Genomic DNA, 15,860 nt, shown 5'->3' on the forward strand with positions numbered 1-15,860 from the left:
CTGCAGACCGGGACACACCCCACAAGAGCTGCAGTTTTGGAGATGCTCTGACCCACTCGTCTAGCCATCACAATTCGGCCCTCGTCAAACTCACTCAAATCCTCACGCTTGATCATTTTTTTCTGCTTCTAACATCAACGTTGAGGATAAAATGTTCACTTGCTGCCTAATATATCCCCCCCACTAACATAATCGGTGTTATTCACTTCACCTGTCAGTGGTCATAATGTTATGCCTAGTCGGTGTAATTTTTAAGGGTGATTAGAGCAGCCGTAAACCAGCGTTTGTCCCCTGTGAACTTTGCCAACCCATCAGCAAATCAATAATACGATGTTAATATTTAAATAGTATTTAATAAACAGTTCATATGTTGAAACATGTCGTTTAGTGGCTACTCAAAAATAATCCTTCATTTTCTCTCTCGTGTCAATAAAAATTCAGTAGTTTAAAAAAGCTCCCAGTATATTTTCTTTAAAACTCTATTAAGCTCATATTCTGTTCCAGACCGTCGATACTGAACCGGCGGGTAGATTGAAAATCGGCGGAGCTTCAGTCCAGATCCTCGCCGGATTTGTTTCCAGGAAGCCGGAATTAAACATTAAACCTTATTGTCTTGAGATGGAGTTTCTAATAATTCACGCTTCGTATTTGCTGATCCAGTGCGAGTGAGGGCGTGGCGCGCCTGCTTCTCCCGCCTGGTTCATATTCATCCCAAAATAATCGGGTTCTGCCGAGAGCTCTGGCTTCAGCGAAAAGACAAATTAAAATCTTAAAGCGCTCTTATTTAATTACCCCAATGGCTGTGGATTTGTGTGTGTGTGTGTGTGTGTGTGGACCTGGAAGGGCAATAGAGAGGGCAGGATTATTCTGGTTTTTCAATTTAGTGAGCCCACACTGCCCTCATCCAACCCCTCCCTAAACCACACATGCATACACCCGCACACACACCCCAACACACACACCCCAAACCTCCCCTCCCTCGACCGCTGGAAGATAAACGGCATTATGGTAAACTCCACTTAATAACAAATTTTTCATTTGGCAGACATGGTGTGTGTGCGTGTGCGTGTGCGTGTTGGGGGGGGGGGGGGGGGGGGGAATAAATGAAGACTAATTACAGTACGGGCGGGTCAGGAGAAAGAAAGCCGCTGTGATAAGGGCCGGAAATGTTCTAGATTAACACCGCTGTTCATCTCCTGTATTAGAATAATAATAATAATAATAAAAATATTATTAATGATAACAATGACAATAATTAAAATAATGATAACAAAAATAATTATAATTATAACAACCATTACAATATTAATAATAATAATAACAATTTTAATATTAATAGTAAGAATAACATAAATGATAACAAAATTATAACAATAAAACGAATAAAGACAATAAAAAGCCATAATGATGATAATAACAAGAATAATTATAATAATAATAATAATAACAACTATTATAATAATATCAACAATTATAAAATTCATAGTAAGAATAATATAGGTTAAATAAACATAAATAAAAACTACTACTACTACTGATAATAATAAAACTAATAGTAATACTAATACTACTAATAATAAAACTAATAATAATACTACTAATACTACTACTGATAAAAATAAAACTAATAATACTAATAAAACTAATACTACTACTACTACTACTACTACTAATAATAATAATAATAAAACTAATAATAATAATACTAATAATAATAATACTAAAACTACTACTACTACTAATTATAATAATACTAATACTACTACTACTAAAAATAATAATAGTAAAACTAATAATAATAACAATAATACTACTACTACTACTACTAATAATAATAAAACTAATAATAATAACAATAAAACAAATAATTATAATAATAAAAAACTAATAATGATAATACTTATAATACTAATACTACTACTACTACTAATAATAATAAAAGCTAATAATAATAATAATAAAATAAATAATAATAATAATAATAAAAAATTCATAATAATAATAAAATTAATAATAATAATAATAATACTAATACTACTACTGATTATAATAATACGAATACTACTACTACTACTACTAATAATAATAAAACTAATAATAATAACAATACTACTACTACTACTACTAATAATAATTATAATAAAAGCTAATAATAATAATAAAACAAATAATAATAATAATAAAACAAATAATAATAATAAAAAACCAATAATAATAAAACTAATAATAATAATACTAATAATAATACTACTACTACTACTACCACTAATTATAGTAATACTAATACTAATACTACTACTACTAATAATAAAAACTACTAAAAATAATAATAATAATAATAAAACAATAATAATAATAAAAAACTAATAATAATAATAAAACTAATAATAATAAAACTAATAATAATGCTATTACTACTACTAATATAATAATTAAACTAATATTATAGAGGATAGTAAAAGTAATGATGCTAATATTAAAATTATAACAATAATGATAATACTAATAACAATATCACAATGATAATGAGAAAATGATAATGATAAAATAAAAATAATAAAAAATTAGAATAATTAAAAAACCTTTGTTATTATTATTTGTAGGAGTATTATCATTATGATGAAGACAATAAAAATAATGATGCTAAAATAATAATATTGAGAATAATAATTGCAAAATTTAAATAAAATTATTTTTGTTATTATTACTATTAGTAGTAGTATTATCATTATTATAATGATGATAAAAATAATTATAACAATAATAATCATCATCATCATGAAAATTAAATATACATCTCAGCCTGACAGAAAAACACCTCCCACCCGGCACAACTTTCAAAAAACGGTCCCCTCTTGCTACGCTTCCGTTATGTGTTTGGAAGGAGGTTAAGAGGCTCAGCTGAGCGTTATGTGATCGTTCTTTTAATTCATTTCTTTTTTACCAACCGTTTCATTCTGTCCTATTTGGACACCGAACCATCAACCTGTTGGATGTTCTATTCTAAAAAGCAGTGGTATTAACATAGAGTCTGTGTGAATTTGTGCTCATTCAATCCAAAGAGCTGATTTGCTTTGTGCACAGGGAGCATGCTGGAACAGGACAGTACCTTCCCCAAACTGTTGTTGCAAAGTTGAAAGCATATTTTCTTATTATAATTGGATTATTACACCTGTTAGGAACTGCTGTGGCTGAAACACATGAATGTAGAAGCTAGAGGGGGCGTCCCAACAGTTTTCGTCTGGTTTGAACCTAAATGTTATAGTTATAGTAGAGTCCATGACCTTGACCATGAGCTTGTCCATAACCTGCTGACGATGTTGGGTAATATGCTAAAGCAGCTGTAGAATCGCTACGTTCTGTCCTGACTGGACTGGTGATTCATTTTCTTAATCATTAGCGTGGCATAAGTTCACCATACGGAGAAAACGTGCACCAGTTTGTTTTCGCGTTTGCCCGCGTGTGTGTGTTCGACTCCCATGCGACACACCACTTCTTTTTCTGTCACTCGCCCGTCTGCTGCCTGATTGGAGCATACGTTCGCCGTCCGGTTGCCATGCTGTGCCCCCGCTGGGCTGTAATTGGTCCCCCACAGTTTTCTGTGTGGCAGCGCGGCTGTGACTGGCAGTTCTGGCCACCTGCCCCGTTTCTCTCGCCCTCGGTGTGAAGCGCAGGGTTGCCAGTAGTGCCAGAGGCAGGGCCGTACCCGCCGGTGCTGTGGGAGAATTTGGCGCGGTGCCCTTATTTTGTAGTAATGGGGAGCTGGTGGCTCTCAGCACGGTCGGCAGCGCCTGGTCAGGGGGCCGAGGACGTTCAGACTCTACGTCTTTATATGCGGCCGAACTTACTACAGGATCGGGCTGCAACAACCGCTCGACTAAATCGATAATAAAATATTTCACGTCCCCAGTGATGCTTGAAATTATACATCGATCAGCCATAACATTAAAACCACCTCCTTGTTTCTACACTCACTGTCCATTTTATCAGCTCCACTTACCATATAGAAGCACCTACAATTACTGACTGTAGTCCATCTGTTTCTCTGCATTCTTTGTTAGCTCCTTTCATGCTGTTCTTCAATGGTCAGGACTAGGGGCGGGTTTATAAAATCGATTTTTCGATTCGAATCGATCTTTATTTGAATGATCCGATATCGATTCATATCAACGCGAGATCGATCTTTTAAATACGCCCCTTTTTACGGTGCACACGGAAATCTGTTACCCCCTTTAATTTCGCGTGACCAGCCAGTGTTTTTTCATGCAACGAGATCTGACCTGCACATCAGTTCAGCATGGCAGAAGCTCAGGTTATGACCACTACACAACTTTCTGCACTGATTTTCGCTCGGCGACGGGTTCGGTGTTCGCTCTGCGATCAAAACTCGGCTCTCGATCAACGTGAGAAACAGCGAGGGGAAACACAGGGGAGAGGTTGTAAACAGGTGGTGGAGCGTAATATAGTTTCTATCAGAATACATCAGCACACACGCGAGTTTTACAGTATTTCTGACCTGATCGTTCTCTACAAAACTAAATATTTATTAACCTCCAACTCACTATAGAACAAGCCATGCTGCTCGTGTTGCCAAATCCACTCAGATTCATTTATTTCATCAGCGCGCACACTTTCATCTCTCGCTACTTGTTGATGTGCATGTTTGGACGTGGTATCATTAAACCTTTCATCACTTCTCACGTGTGTTTTCGTGTCAAAACTTAGTTTTGGAGACCAGAGAAGCTCGCCTGTGATTCCCCCTGGTGATAGATGGTGTAAAACCCCCCATCACCGATCAGTCGTGTAGTGTAAACATTACAGCGACCAGGTGTTAATCAGAGTGTCGTGTAGTGTAAACTTGGCATAAGCTGTTCAACAGCCAGGTGTATGTTTACATTTACAATGTTGTAGCGTGTCAGACATATAAAATAATAATAAAAAATGAATGTTACTGTTTTCTGTTTGGGATTAATTATTTATGTAAACAAAATACACAAATATTTTTAATGAGTGTTCTTTGTACAATTAACACATTCGTTCTCTGAACATCTGTACATATTTAAACAAAACCTGTTAATGTACCTCAAATATGCCTAAATGTGTTGAATCGAAATCGAATCGAATCGAATCGATCCAGGAAATTGGTGGCGATACCCAGCCCTAGTCAGGACCCCCACAGAGCAGGTATTATTTAGGTGGTGGATGATTCTCAGCACTGCAGTGACACTGACATGGTGGTGGTGTGTTAGTGTGTGTTGTGCTGGTATGAGTGGATCAGACACAGCAGTGCTGCTGGAGTTTTTAAATACCTCACGGTCACTGCTGGACTGAGAATAGTCCACCAACCAAAAACAACCAGCCAACAGCGCCCCGTGGGCAGCGTCCTGTGACCACTGATGAAGGTCTAGAAGATGACCGACTCAAACAGCAGCAATAGATGAGCGATCGTCTCTGACTTTACATCTACAAGGTGGACCGACTAGGTAGGAGTGTCTAATAGAGTGGACAGTGAGTGGACACGGTATTTAAAAACCTCCACTTATACCAGCACAACACACACCAACACACCAGCACAATGTCAGTGTCACTGCAGTGCTGAGAATCATCCACCACCTAAATAATACCTGCTCTGTGGTGGTCCTGTGGGGGTCCTGACCATTGAAGACCAGCATGAAAGGGGGCTAACAAAGCATGCAGAGAAACAGATGGACTACAGTCAGTAATTGTAGTGCTTCTGTGTGGTAAGTGGAGCTGATAAAATGGACAGTGAGTGTAGAAACAAGGAGGTGGTTTTGTATGGGACAGTGGGAGCCTAGTTGTTGGGGCCTTGGGCTATCAACTGAAGGGTTGAGAGTTTGAATCCCAGCTCTGGAATGCAGCCACTGTTGGGCCCTTGAGTAAGGCTCTTAAAAAAGACCGTACGATGACTGACCCTGCGCTCTGAGCCCAGCTTCCAAACAAGCCGGGATATGAGGAGAAAGAATTGCCTGGTTTGAAGTCAAGTCGGCATTTAGCAGATGCTTTTATCTAAAGCGTGTTACAGTACTGCGACAGTATACAGTCTAAGCAACTAGGGGTTAAGGGCCTTGCTCAGGGGCCCAACTGTGGCAACCTGGCAGTGGTGGGGCTTAAACCACCACCATTTCCATAACTAGTCCAGTATCTTAACCACTAGGCTACAGCTGTCAGGTGGTGTTTATGGACCTTGCTTTATGCACAGTTGTGGGCTGAGATGTGAACTCTGTGATCACATTATGCGAAGGTGAAGCGTGCGGCGGTGCAGTCGCGGACGCTAACGCGTGGAGATCGCGCGTGATGGATAGAGCCGTCAGCGTAATCCATGCTGGCTGCTTTGCTGGAGCTGGAGGACGAGCTGAAGTGAGACACGCTGCGCTAATCTATAATCATCTGGAACATCTATCGATCGAGCGGCGGAAGAAACTTGTTTCCCGTCTCCTGCAGTCAAGAGTCTCTTACTTACTCAAGTGTGTGTGTGTGTGTGTGTGTGTGTGTCGCCACGCCGCTCGGTTTCACGCTCCCACTCTCCACTGCTCACCTAACTCACTGCGGTGTGATCACGGACCATGATGCATTTCACCACACTGATGTTCACAGAGGAAGAGCAGATCCGATTGTAACACGATTATACACTGTATGGTCAAAAGAACTGGGACACCCCTTCTTAACGACTGCTAACAGATGTAATATATCGATGATGTAAAGGACATAATATGCATTTTACCTTGCAACAACAGTTTAGGGAAGGTCCTTCACTGTTCCGGCAAAGCGAGATCTATAAAGACATGAAGAAAAGCTCAGATTAAAGAAACTCCACCAAACAGCTCTGGAATGAACCGAAACATGAACTGACCAGCATCAGCGCCCAGCCATACAAATGCACTTTTTGAATGAATGGGCACAAATTCCCACAGGCATACTTCTCAGAAGCGTGGCTGTTGTTATAGCTGAAAGGATCACACAGGGGTCACTCTGTTTTACCAGCATTTGTTTTTAAAAAGCGACGTCTGACAGACTCATGGTCAAGCGTCCAGATACTTTTGTATAGCAGGTGTCAGGAGTCCCATTTTCTCCATTTGTATGGTCCAAATTTGGATGTACTCATCTCCCCTGTTCATGTGTCTGTGTGAGTGTGTGTGTGTTCTGTTCATGTCTCTTTGTGGTGTGTGCGTGTGTGCGTGTGTGTGCATCTGTACATGTGTGTCTGTGTTGTGTGTGTGTTTGCGTTTGGTTTGTGTGTTTGTGTGTGTTGCTGTTGGTCTGTGTGTACACTGTTTTGTGAGTGTTATCTGTGTGTTGTGTGTGTGTGTGTGTGTTCTGTGCGGGTCTCTGTTTGAGTGTGTGTATGTTGTGTGTGCATCTGTGTGTGTGCGTATGTTGTGTGTGCATCTGTAAGTTGTGTCTTTGTGTTTGTGTGTGTTGCTGTTTGTCCGTCTGTGTGTACGCTGTTCTGTGTGTGTTCTGTGCAGGTCTCTGAGTGTGTGTATGTGCATATGTTGTGTGTGTGTGCTGTGTGTGCATCTGTATGTGTATCTGTGTGTGTTTGTGCATCTGTATGTGTGTCTGTGTTGTCGATCTGTATAAGTTGTCTGAGTTGTGTGTGTTTGTGTTGTCTCTGTGTGTGTGTATATGTTGTGTGTGTGTGTGTGTATATATGTTGTGTGTGTGTGTGTATATATGTTGTGTGTGTGTGTGTGTGTGTGCATATGTATGTCTGTGTGTATGTTGTGTGTGTTTGTGTATGTGTGTGTGTCTGTGTGTGTGTGTATGTTGTGTGTGTGTGTTGGTGTGTGTGTGTGTCTGTGTGTATGTCTGTGTGTGTTTGTATATGTGTGTCTCTATTTGTGTGTGTGTGTGTGTGTGTGTGTGTGTGTATGTTTGTCTTGTGTGTGTCTGTGTGTGTGGTGTGTATGTGTGTATGTTTGTCTTGTGTGTGTCTGTGTGTGTCTGTGTGTGTGGTGTGTATGTGTGTATGTTTGTCTTGTGTGTGTCTGTGTGTGTGGTGTGTGTGGTGTGTGTGGTGTGTGTGTGTGTGTGTGTGTGTGTGTGTGTGTGTGTGTGTGTGTGTTTAGGAGGTTTTGATTAGATTAAGCTCTGAATAGCCGGGTAATGCAGTTGCTCTGTGGTCCATGGCAGCTCTGCTGACCCCCCTTGTCTGCCTCTGCGAGGGTCTTTCACCCAAGACACACAACATTTACAACCAGTCGTGTGTGTCCAGTACCCGGCGAGTGTGTGTGTGTGTGTGTGTGTGTGTGTGTGTGTGTGTGTGTGTGTGTGTGCAGTGACTTCCTTTTTTTTTTTTTATAACACATTAGTATTGAGCTTGATTAAAAAAACTTTGTAATCAAGAAATGTGCTCAACCAGTCAAGACCAAGTGTTCTACTGGTTCTACTGGTTCTAGTTAACAGGTCCACCCACGGCCAAAAGTATGTGGACGCCCTGAATTACTGAGTTCAGCTGATTTAACAGTGCCTGTTATGAACAGTAAAAATGTGACCTGAGCACGATCCCGAGGACCTGAGTTCAAACCCTGCGTCTGCTCACTGTCCTACAGGGGGTCTGTGTGTGTCCGTGTGGCTTTCCTCCAGGTACTCGGCTCACCTTCTACCTCCAAAAACATGCAGAAGGTGGATTAGCTGCCCTTGTTGCCCCTAGTTGTGCACATGGTGTATAAAAAATGAGAGAACGAATGATATCATTACTATCATACACACACACACACACACACACACACACACACATGTACAGACCAAGTGTTACGTCTGGGTCGAGGTTGAGGGGTTCAAGCCCACGTTACATCCACCCCGACCCCCATCTCTCCCAGTCCCTCCTCCATTGTTCCCTAATCTGACTGCTGGCCTCTCTTCCGCTGTCTTTTGTCCAGCGGCTCACAACAACAGTATCCGAACCCAGACAAAGACTGGTTAACGTGTGTGTGTGTGTGTGTGTGTGTCCTCACACACTTTGATCAGGTTTTGGGTTTGAGAGCAGTCGTGGCCTGAAGGCCGGCGGTTACACTTGGGGGAGGTTGTTCTGGGAGACGGGGCAGTGAGGTGGTCTGTGTTACCTTTGCGTTCGTCGCCCCTGTTGCTTTGATCCAGGGCGGGATGATGCTGAATTTTTACTTTTAGTCATTGATTCTTTTCATTGTGCAAAACTCATATTCCAAAAATAAATAAATAAATAAATAGCATGTGATGCTCAGGTGACACAGTGGTCCAACACGGCAGCAGTGCAAGCGACCTGGCCGGGTGTACGTCCTTGTGTGTGTGTGTGTGTGTGTGTGTGTGTGTGTGTGTGTGTGTGTGTGTGTGTGTGTGTGTGTGTGTGTGTGTGTGTGGGGAGAAGGGCATCAGCGTGTGATTCCTGCGACTGGTTAAGGACCCGATGCGAGTGAGAGGGGGGTTACATGGATCATGTATGGGAAGTTTACTGCTGGTTGGTGAAAAGACTGAAGTGGCGAGTGCTCGTGTGTGTGTGTGAGGGGGGAGGAAGAGGAAGTGCTGTTATTGGTAAGAACTATAATGTAAGAAAAGCGAAAAGATGCCGTGAGAGAAGAAAAAAAGCTGCAGAGATTCTTAAAATGTTTTTTAATGAATGCTGATAACTGACAAGCATAAAGCGTCCATTAAATTATGAAACACATCACAAAGGTTCATATTTACAAATCTTTTCTTTTTTCTGTCTCTTTATTTCCTCTGTCTTTCTTTCCTTCTTTTTTATTCTTGTCTCTCTTTCTTTATATATTTCTTTATTTCTTTTCTTGCTTCTTTCTTTTTTATTTCTTTATTTCTTTTCTTGCTTCTTTCTTTTTTATTTCTTTATTTCTTTTCTTGTTTCTTTCTTTTTTATTTCTTTATTTCTTTTCTTGCTTCTCTTTCTTTATTTCTTTCTTTTTTATTTCGTTATTTCTTTTCTTGCTTCTTTCTTTTTTATTTATTTATTTCTTTTCTTGCTTTTCTTGCTTTTCTCTTTTTTATTTCTTTATTTCTTTTCTTGCTTTTCTCTTTTTTATTTCTTTATTTCTTTTCTTGCTTTTCTCTTTTTTATTTCTTTATTTCTTTTCTTGCTTTTCTCTTTTTTATTTCTTTATTTCTTTTCTTGCTTTTCTCTTTTTTATTTCTTTATTTCTTTTCTTGCTTTTCTCTTTTTTATTTCTTTATTTCTTTTCTTGCTTTTCTCTTTTTTATTTCTTTATTTCTTTTCTTGCTTTTCTCTTTTTTATTTCTTTATTTCTTTTCTTGCTTCTCTTTCTTCATTTCTTTTTTTGCTTCTCTCTTTTTTATTTCTTTATTTCTTTTCTTGCTTTTCTCTTTTTTATTTCTTTATTTCTTTTCTTGCTTTTCTCTTTTTTATTTCTTTATTTCTTTTCTTGCTTTTCTCTTTTTTATTTCTTTATTTCTTTTCTTGCTTTTCTCTTTTTTATTTCTTTATTTCTTTTCTTGCTTTTCTCTTTTTTATTTCTTTATTTCTTTTCTTGCTTTTCTCTTTTTTATTTCTTTATTTCTTTTCTTGCTTTTCTCTTTTTTATTTCTTTATTTCTTTTCTTGCTTTTCTCTTTTTTATTTCTTTATTTCTTTTCTTGCTTCTCTTTCTTCATTTCTTTTTTTGCTTCTCTCTTTTTTATTTCTTTATTTCTTTCCTTGCTTTTCTTTCTTTATTTCTTTCCTTGCTTCTTTGTCTTTCCTTGCTTCTTTATTAATTTCTTGCTTCTTTATTTATTTATTTATTTATTTATTTATTTCCTTGCTTTTTTCTTTTTATTTCTTTCCTTGTCTTTCCTTCCTTCTTTGTTTCTTTATATATATATTTTTTTACTTTTGTTTGTTTGTTTGTTTGTTCGTTTGTTCCTGCCTCCCATCACCTCCAACCGAGGAGGTCTGTAGACTGACGCTTATCCCTCTCTGACCTGATGTTATTTGGGAGATGGATACTGATACTACTGATATGGTAGTGTGTTCTGGTGTAAGTGTAGCTGGTACAGCAGTGTTGTTGGGGCTGGTTGTCAGTGCTGGGAGGATAATATAAAACCAAAAGCATTAAAAGTCTCTCAACTTCAAGGACTGACTGTTCACCTGCTGCCTGATTTATCTGATCTATCCGACCCCACGACAGGTGCAGGTGTAATGAAATAATCACTCCATATTATTATGTTATTCACTCCACCTGTTGGTGAGTTAAACGTTGTGTGACGTTAGAGGTCATCGTTGTTTCCCCTGGAAAAACAAACAAGTTAAAATCATGAACCTTACAGTGTAAAAGCATTTAAATTAAGACCACACACGCACACACACACACACACACACGCGTAAGCTAGAGCTCGAGTCGCTCTGGAGAGAGTTAGCGTTTATCCTTAATTAGCCTCTCTGCCGCAGCGCCGGCGTCCTCCGAGGGCCGAAGACTCACATCAGCTCTTCTCTCTCAGACTGTTAGTCAGCTGGAATTAACACACACACACACACACACATACACACACACTTTCTTAGCATCTCTTAGTTTGTATGTTTGTTGGTTTTGTATTAATTAGCATACCGAGGGGAGTGACACGTAGCATCTGTCCCGATTCCCCTGTTATCACTCCACTCTTCATCCCTCGCTTTTCGACTCCTTCCTGTTCCTCTCGGTTCCTCTCGTCTCCATGGAACCTTTTTTACTTTTGCTTTTCTTTCTCTTCTTTCTATCTTCTGTTATGATGTTTGGATGTTAAAATAGAGTTGCTGTCTGTAGTGACGTGTAGTGAAAAAAGAACAAAAAAATAATGTTCAAATAAATAAATAAAATGAGGATCAGGTCTAGGTATATATATGTGTGTATGTATGTATGACATTGATATTAGTGGGGTAAGGTATTCGTGTGTGTGTGTGTGTGTGTGAATGATGTGAGTGTGTGAGTGTGTGATATTGATATGTGGGGTAAGGTATTCCTGTGTGTGTGTGTGTGTGTGTGTGTGTGTGATATTGATATAAGTGGGGTAAGGTATTCGTGTGTGTGTGTGTGTGTGTGTGTGTGTGTGTGAGTGAGATATTGATATTAGTGGGGTAAGGTATTCGTGTGTGTGTGTGTGTGTGTGTGTGTGTGTGTGTGAATGATGTGAGAGTGTGTGAGTGTGTGATATTGATATGTGGGGTAGGGTATTCCTGTGTGTGTGTGTGTGTGTGTGTGTGTGTGTGTGTGAATGATGTGAGAGTGTGTGAGTGTGTGATATTGATATGTGGGGTAGGGTATTCCTGTGTGTGTGTGTGTGTGTGTGTGTGTGAGATTGATATAAGTGGGGTAGGGTATTCCTGTGTGTGTGTCTGTGTGTGTGTCTGTGTGTGTGTCTGTGTGTGTGTGTGTGTGTGTGTGTGTGTGTGTGTGAGTGAGATATTGATATAAGTGGCGTAAGGTATTCCTGTGTGTGTGTGTGTGTGTGAGATATTGATATAAGTGGGGTAGGGTATTCCTGTGTGTCTGTGTGTGTGTCTGTGTGTGTGTGTGTGTGTGTGTGTGTGTGTGTGAGATATTGATATAAGTGGGGTAGGGTATTCCTGTGTGTCTGTGTGTGTGTGTGTGTGTGTGTGTGTGAGATATTGATATAAGTGGGGTAGGGTATTCCTGTGTGTGTGTCTGTGTGTGTGTGTGTGTGTGTGTGTGTGTGTGTGTGTGTGTGTGAGATATTGATATAAGTGGGGTAAGGTATTCCTGTGTGTCTGTGTGTGTCTGTGTGTGTGTGTGTGTGTGTGAGAGTGAGATATTGATATAAGTGGGGTAAGGTATTCCTGTGTGTGTGTGTGTGTGTGTGTGTGTGTGTGAGTGTGTGAGAGTGAGATATTGATATAAGTGGGGTAAGGTATTCCTGTGTGTGTGTGTGTGTGTGTGTGTGTGTGTGTGTGTGTGTGTGTGTGTGTGTGTGTGAGTGAGATATTGATATATGTGGGGTAAGGTATTCCTGTGTGTGTGTGTGTGTGTGTGTGTGTGTGTGAGTGAGATATTGATATATGTGGGGTAAGGTATTCCTGTGTGTGTGTGTGTGTGTGTGTGTGTGTGTGTGTGAGATATTGATATAAGTGGGGTAAGGTATTCCTGTGTGTGTGTCTGTGTGTGTGTGTGTGTGTGTGTGTGTGTGTGTGTGTGAGTGAGATATTGATATAAGTGGGGTAAGGTATTCCTGTGTGTGTGTGTGTGTGTGTGAGATATTGATATAAGTGGGGTAGGGTATTCCTGTGTGTCTGTCTGTGTGTGTGTGTGTGTGTGTGTGTGTGTGTGTGTGAGAGTGAGATATTGATATAAGTGGGGTAAGGTATTCCTGTGTGTGTGTGTGTGTGTGTGTGTGTGTGTGTGTGTGTGTGTGTGTGTGTGTGTGTGTGAGATATTGATATAAGTGGGGTAAGGTATTCCTGTGTGTCTGTGTGTGTGTCTGTGTGTGTGTGTGTGTGTGTGAGAGTGAGATATTGATATAAGTGGGGTAAGGTATTCCTGTGTGTGTGTGTGTGTGTGTGTGTGTGTGTGTGAGTGTGTGAGAGTGAGATATTGATATAAGTGGGGTAAGGTATTCCTGTGTGTGTGTGTGTGTGTGTGTGTGTGTGTGTGTGTGTGTGTGAGTGAGATATTGATATATGTGGGGTAAGGTATTCCTGTGTGTGTGTGTGTGTGTGTGTGTGTGTGTGTGAGTGAGATATTGATATATGTGGGGTAAGGTATTCCTGTGTGTGTGTGTGTGTGTGTGTGTGTGTGTGTGTGAGTGAGATATTGATATATGTGGGGTAAGGTATTCCTGTGTGTGTGTGTGTGTGTGTGTGTGTGTGTGTGTGAGTGAGATATTGATATATGTGGGGTAAGGTATTCCTGTGTGTGTGTGTGTGTGTGTGTGTGTGTGTGTGTGTGTGTGTGTGTGTGTGTGTGTGTGTGTGTGTGTGTGTGTGAGACGGTGTCATTGTGAATAGCCGTGGCCGGATTATCATACCGAGCTCCTCCTCTCTCTCGCTTTGTGTGATTGTTGAACTGTGACTGACAAGAAACCCCCCCCCCCCACACCCACACCCACAACACACCCACAACACACACACACACACACACACACACACACATCGTGTGTGTGCATGGGGGGGGGGCAGACAGAGGGGAAAAGGGGGACTATCAGGATTAAAGGAAATGTTTCCTGTCTATTGTAGAGGGGTCCTTTAGGGGTGTTTGGGGGGGGGGGGGGGGGGCACACAACCCACACACGAACCTGACACACACGACATAACTTTAAACAGGATGCTCAAATGATGATAAATACCCAGAATTCTCTGTTTTTGTTTAGGGGTGCAGACTTTCATCTGGTGTTTTGTTATTACCAGTAAAATAGAAACATAAAACACTTCTGTCCATTCAGTGTACAAAAATAAAAGGAATTAAAAAGGGGGCCAATTCAGGCCCTGATTTCTTACCATAGATTGTTTTTAAAGCTCAAACTGCTTGAGTCCCATTGTTGAACTGCATTATGGGATATAATATTGCATTCTAATGTTGTATTTCTGTTTACAGAGTTTATCCATGATGATGATGAACAGAACTGGATCGTCTCCAACAAAGACAAGGAGGTAAACCAGACCACGAAGCTTCTTCTGCTATCAATCATTATGTACACCGATCAGCCATAACATTAAAACCACCTCCTTGTTTCTACACTCACTGTCCATTTTATCAGCTCCACTTACCATAAAGAAGCACTTTGTAGTTCTACAATTACTGACTGTAGTCCATCTGTTTCTGCATGCTTTGTTACCCCCTTTCATGCTGTTCTTCAATGGTCAGGACCCCCACAGGACCACCACAGAGCAGGTATTATTTACGTGGTGGATGATTTTCAGCACTGCAGTGACACTGACGTGGTGGTGTGTTAGTGTGTGTTGTGCTGGTATGAGTGGATCAGACACAGCAGCGCTGCTGGAGTTTTTAAACACCTCACTGTCACTGCTGGACTGAGAATAGTCCACCAACCAAAAACAACCAGCCAACAGCGCCCCGTGGGCAGCGTCCTGTTACCACTGATGAAGGTCTAGAAGATGACCGACTCAAACAGCAGCAATAGACTTTACATCTACAAGGTGGACCAACTAGGTAGGAGTGTCTAATAGAGTGGACAGTGAGTGGACACGGTATTTAAAAACCTCCACTCATACCAGCACAACACACACTAACACACCACCACCATGTCAGTGTCACTGCAGTGCTGAGAATCATCCACCACCTAAATAATACCTGCTCTGTGGTGGTCCTGACCATTGAAGAATTGAAGATGTTTTATGTTTGTCCTTCCAGCAAGCTCTATATGCAAATAAATGCAAATTAGGGTCGGATTTATTTCCATTGTACTTTTTACATTGAGTTTTGCTTCTGTTATCTCACTCCTGTTACCTCAAACTGCTGGGATCGAATCTGCAGAGGTGTTATCGGCAGACATGATTGGCTATGTCTGAAGATGGGGGTGGTTTTGGGGATGGTGGAAACTATGGACCCTGTGATACTGGGAAAACCAGACCCTTCTTGACTATGACCAGTGTACAGCGATGCTTAAACATGAAAAAACAAGACTGGCATGACGTGTATACAAGTGTGTTTAAACTTGTGACCTAAACTGTAAATCAGTCGATGTGTTTATGTGACCATTTTCTCCAATCCGAGTGAATTCTTTCAGATTATAGGTGAAGACTTTATACGTTCACTCTGCTCAACAGTCTGATATAAATCTGTGTTTACGTGCATGTTACAAGTAATCCCATCCAAAACCATGTGCATGTGTGGGGTACCACTAAGTGTACACGTTACCATGACAGTCAGCATCACACAAGTCCAGTCAGAGTAAGAAGAGCAGCTT

The 15,860-nt window shown here is 40.3% G+C and overlaps 1 protein-coding gene across 1 annotated transcript in view; it reads left to right on the plus strand.

Annotated features, from left to right (window-relative positions):
- The window catches only part of zcchc7 (zinc finger, CCHC domain containing 7), a 62,624-nt gene that overhangs the window by 29,026 nt on the left and 17,738 nt on the right, over window positions 1-15,860 (plus strand). Inside the window, exon 3 of the mRNA XM_063008551.1 lies at window positions 14,528-14,583. Coding sequence (XP_062864621.1) covers window positions 14,528-14,583 — 56 coding nt within the window. The remainder of the gene's footprint in view (window positions 1-14,527; window positions 14,584-15,860) is intronic.

The sequence above is a fragment of the Trichomycterus rosablanca genome, chromosome 14 (genome assembly GCF_030014385.1).
Source record: "Trichomycterus rosablanca isolate fTriRos1 chromosome 14, fTriRos1.hap1, whole genome shotgun sequence".
In the NCBI taxonomy this organism is placed as follows: Eukaryota; Metazoa; Chordata; class Actinopteri; order Siluriformes; family Trichomycteridae; genus Trichomycterus; species Trichomycterus rosablanca.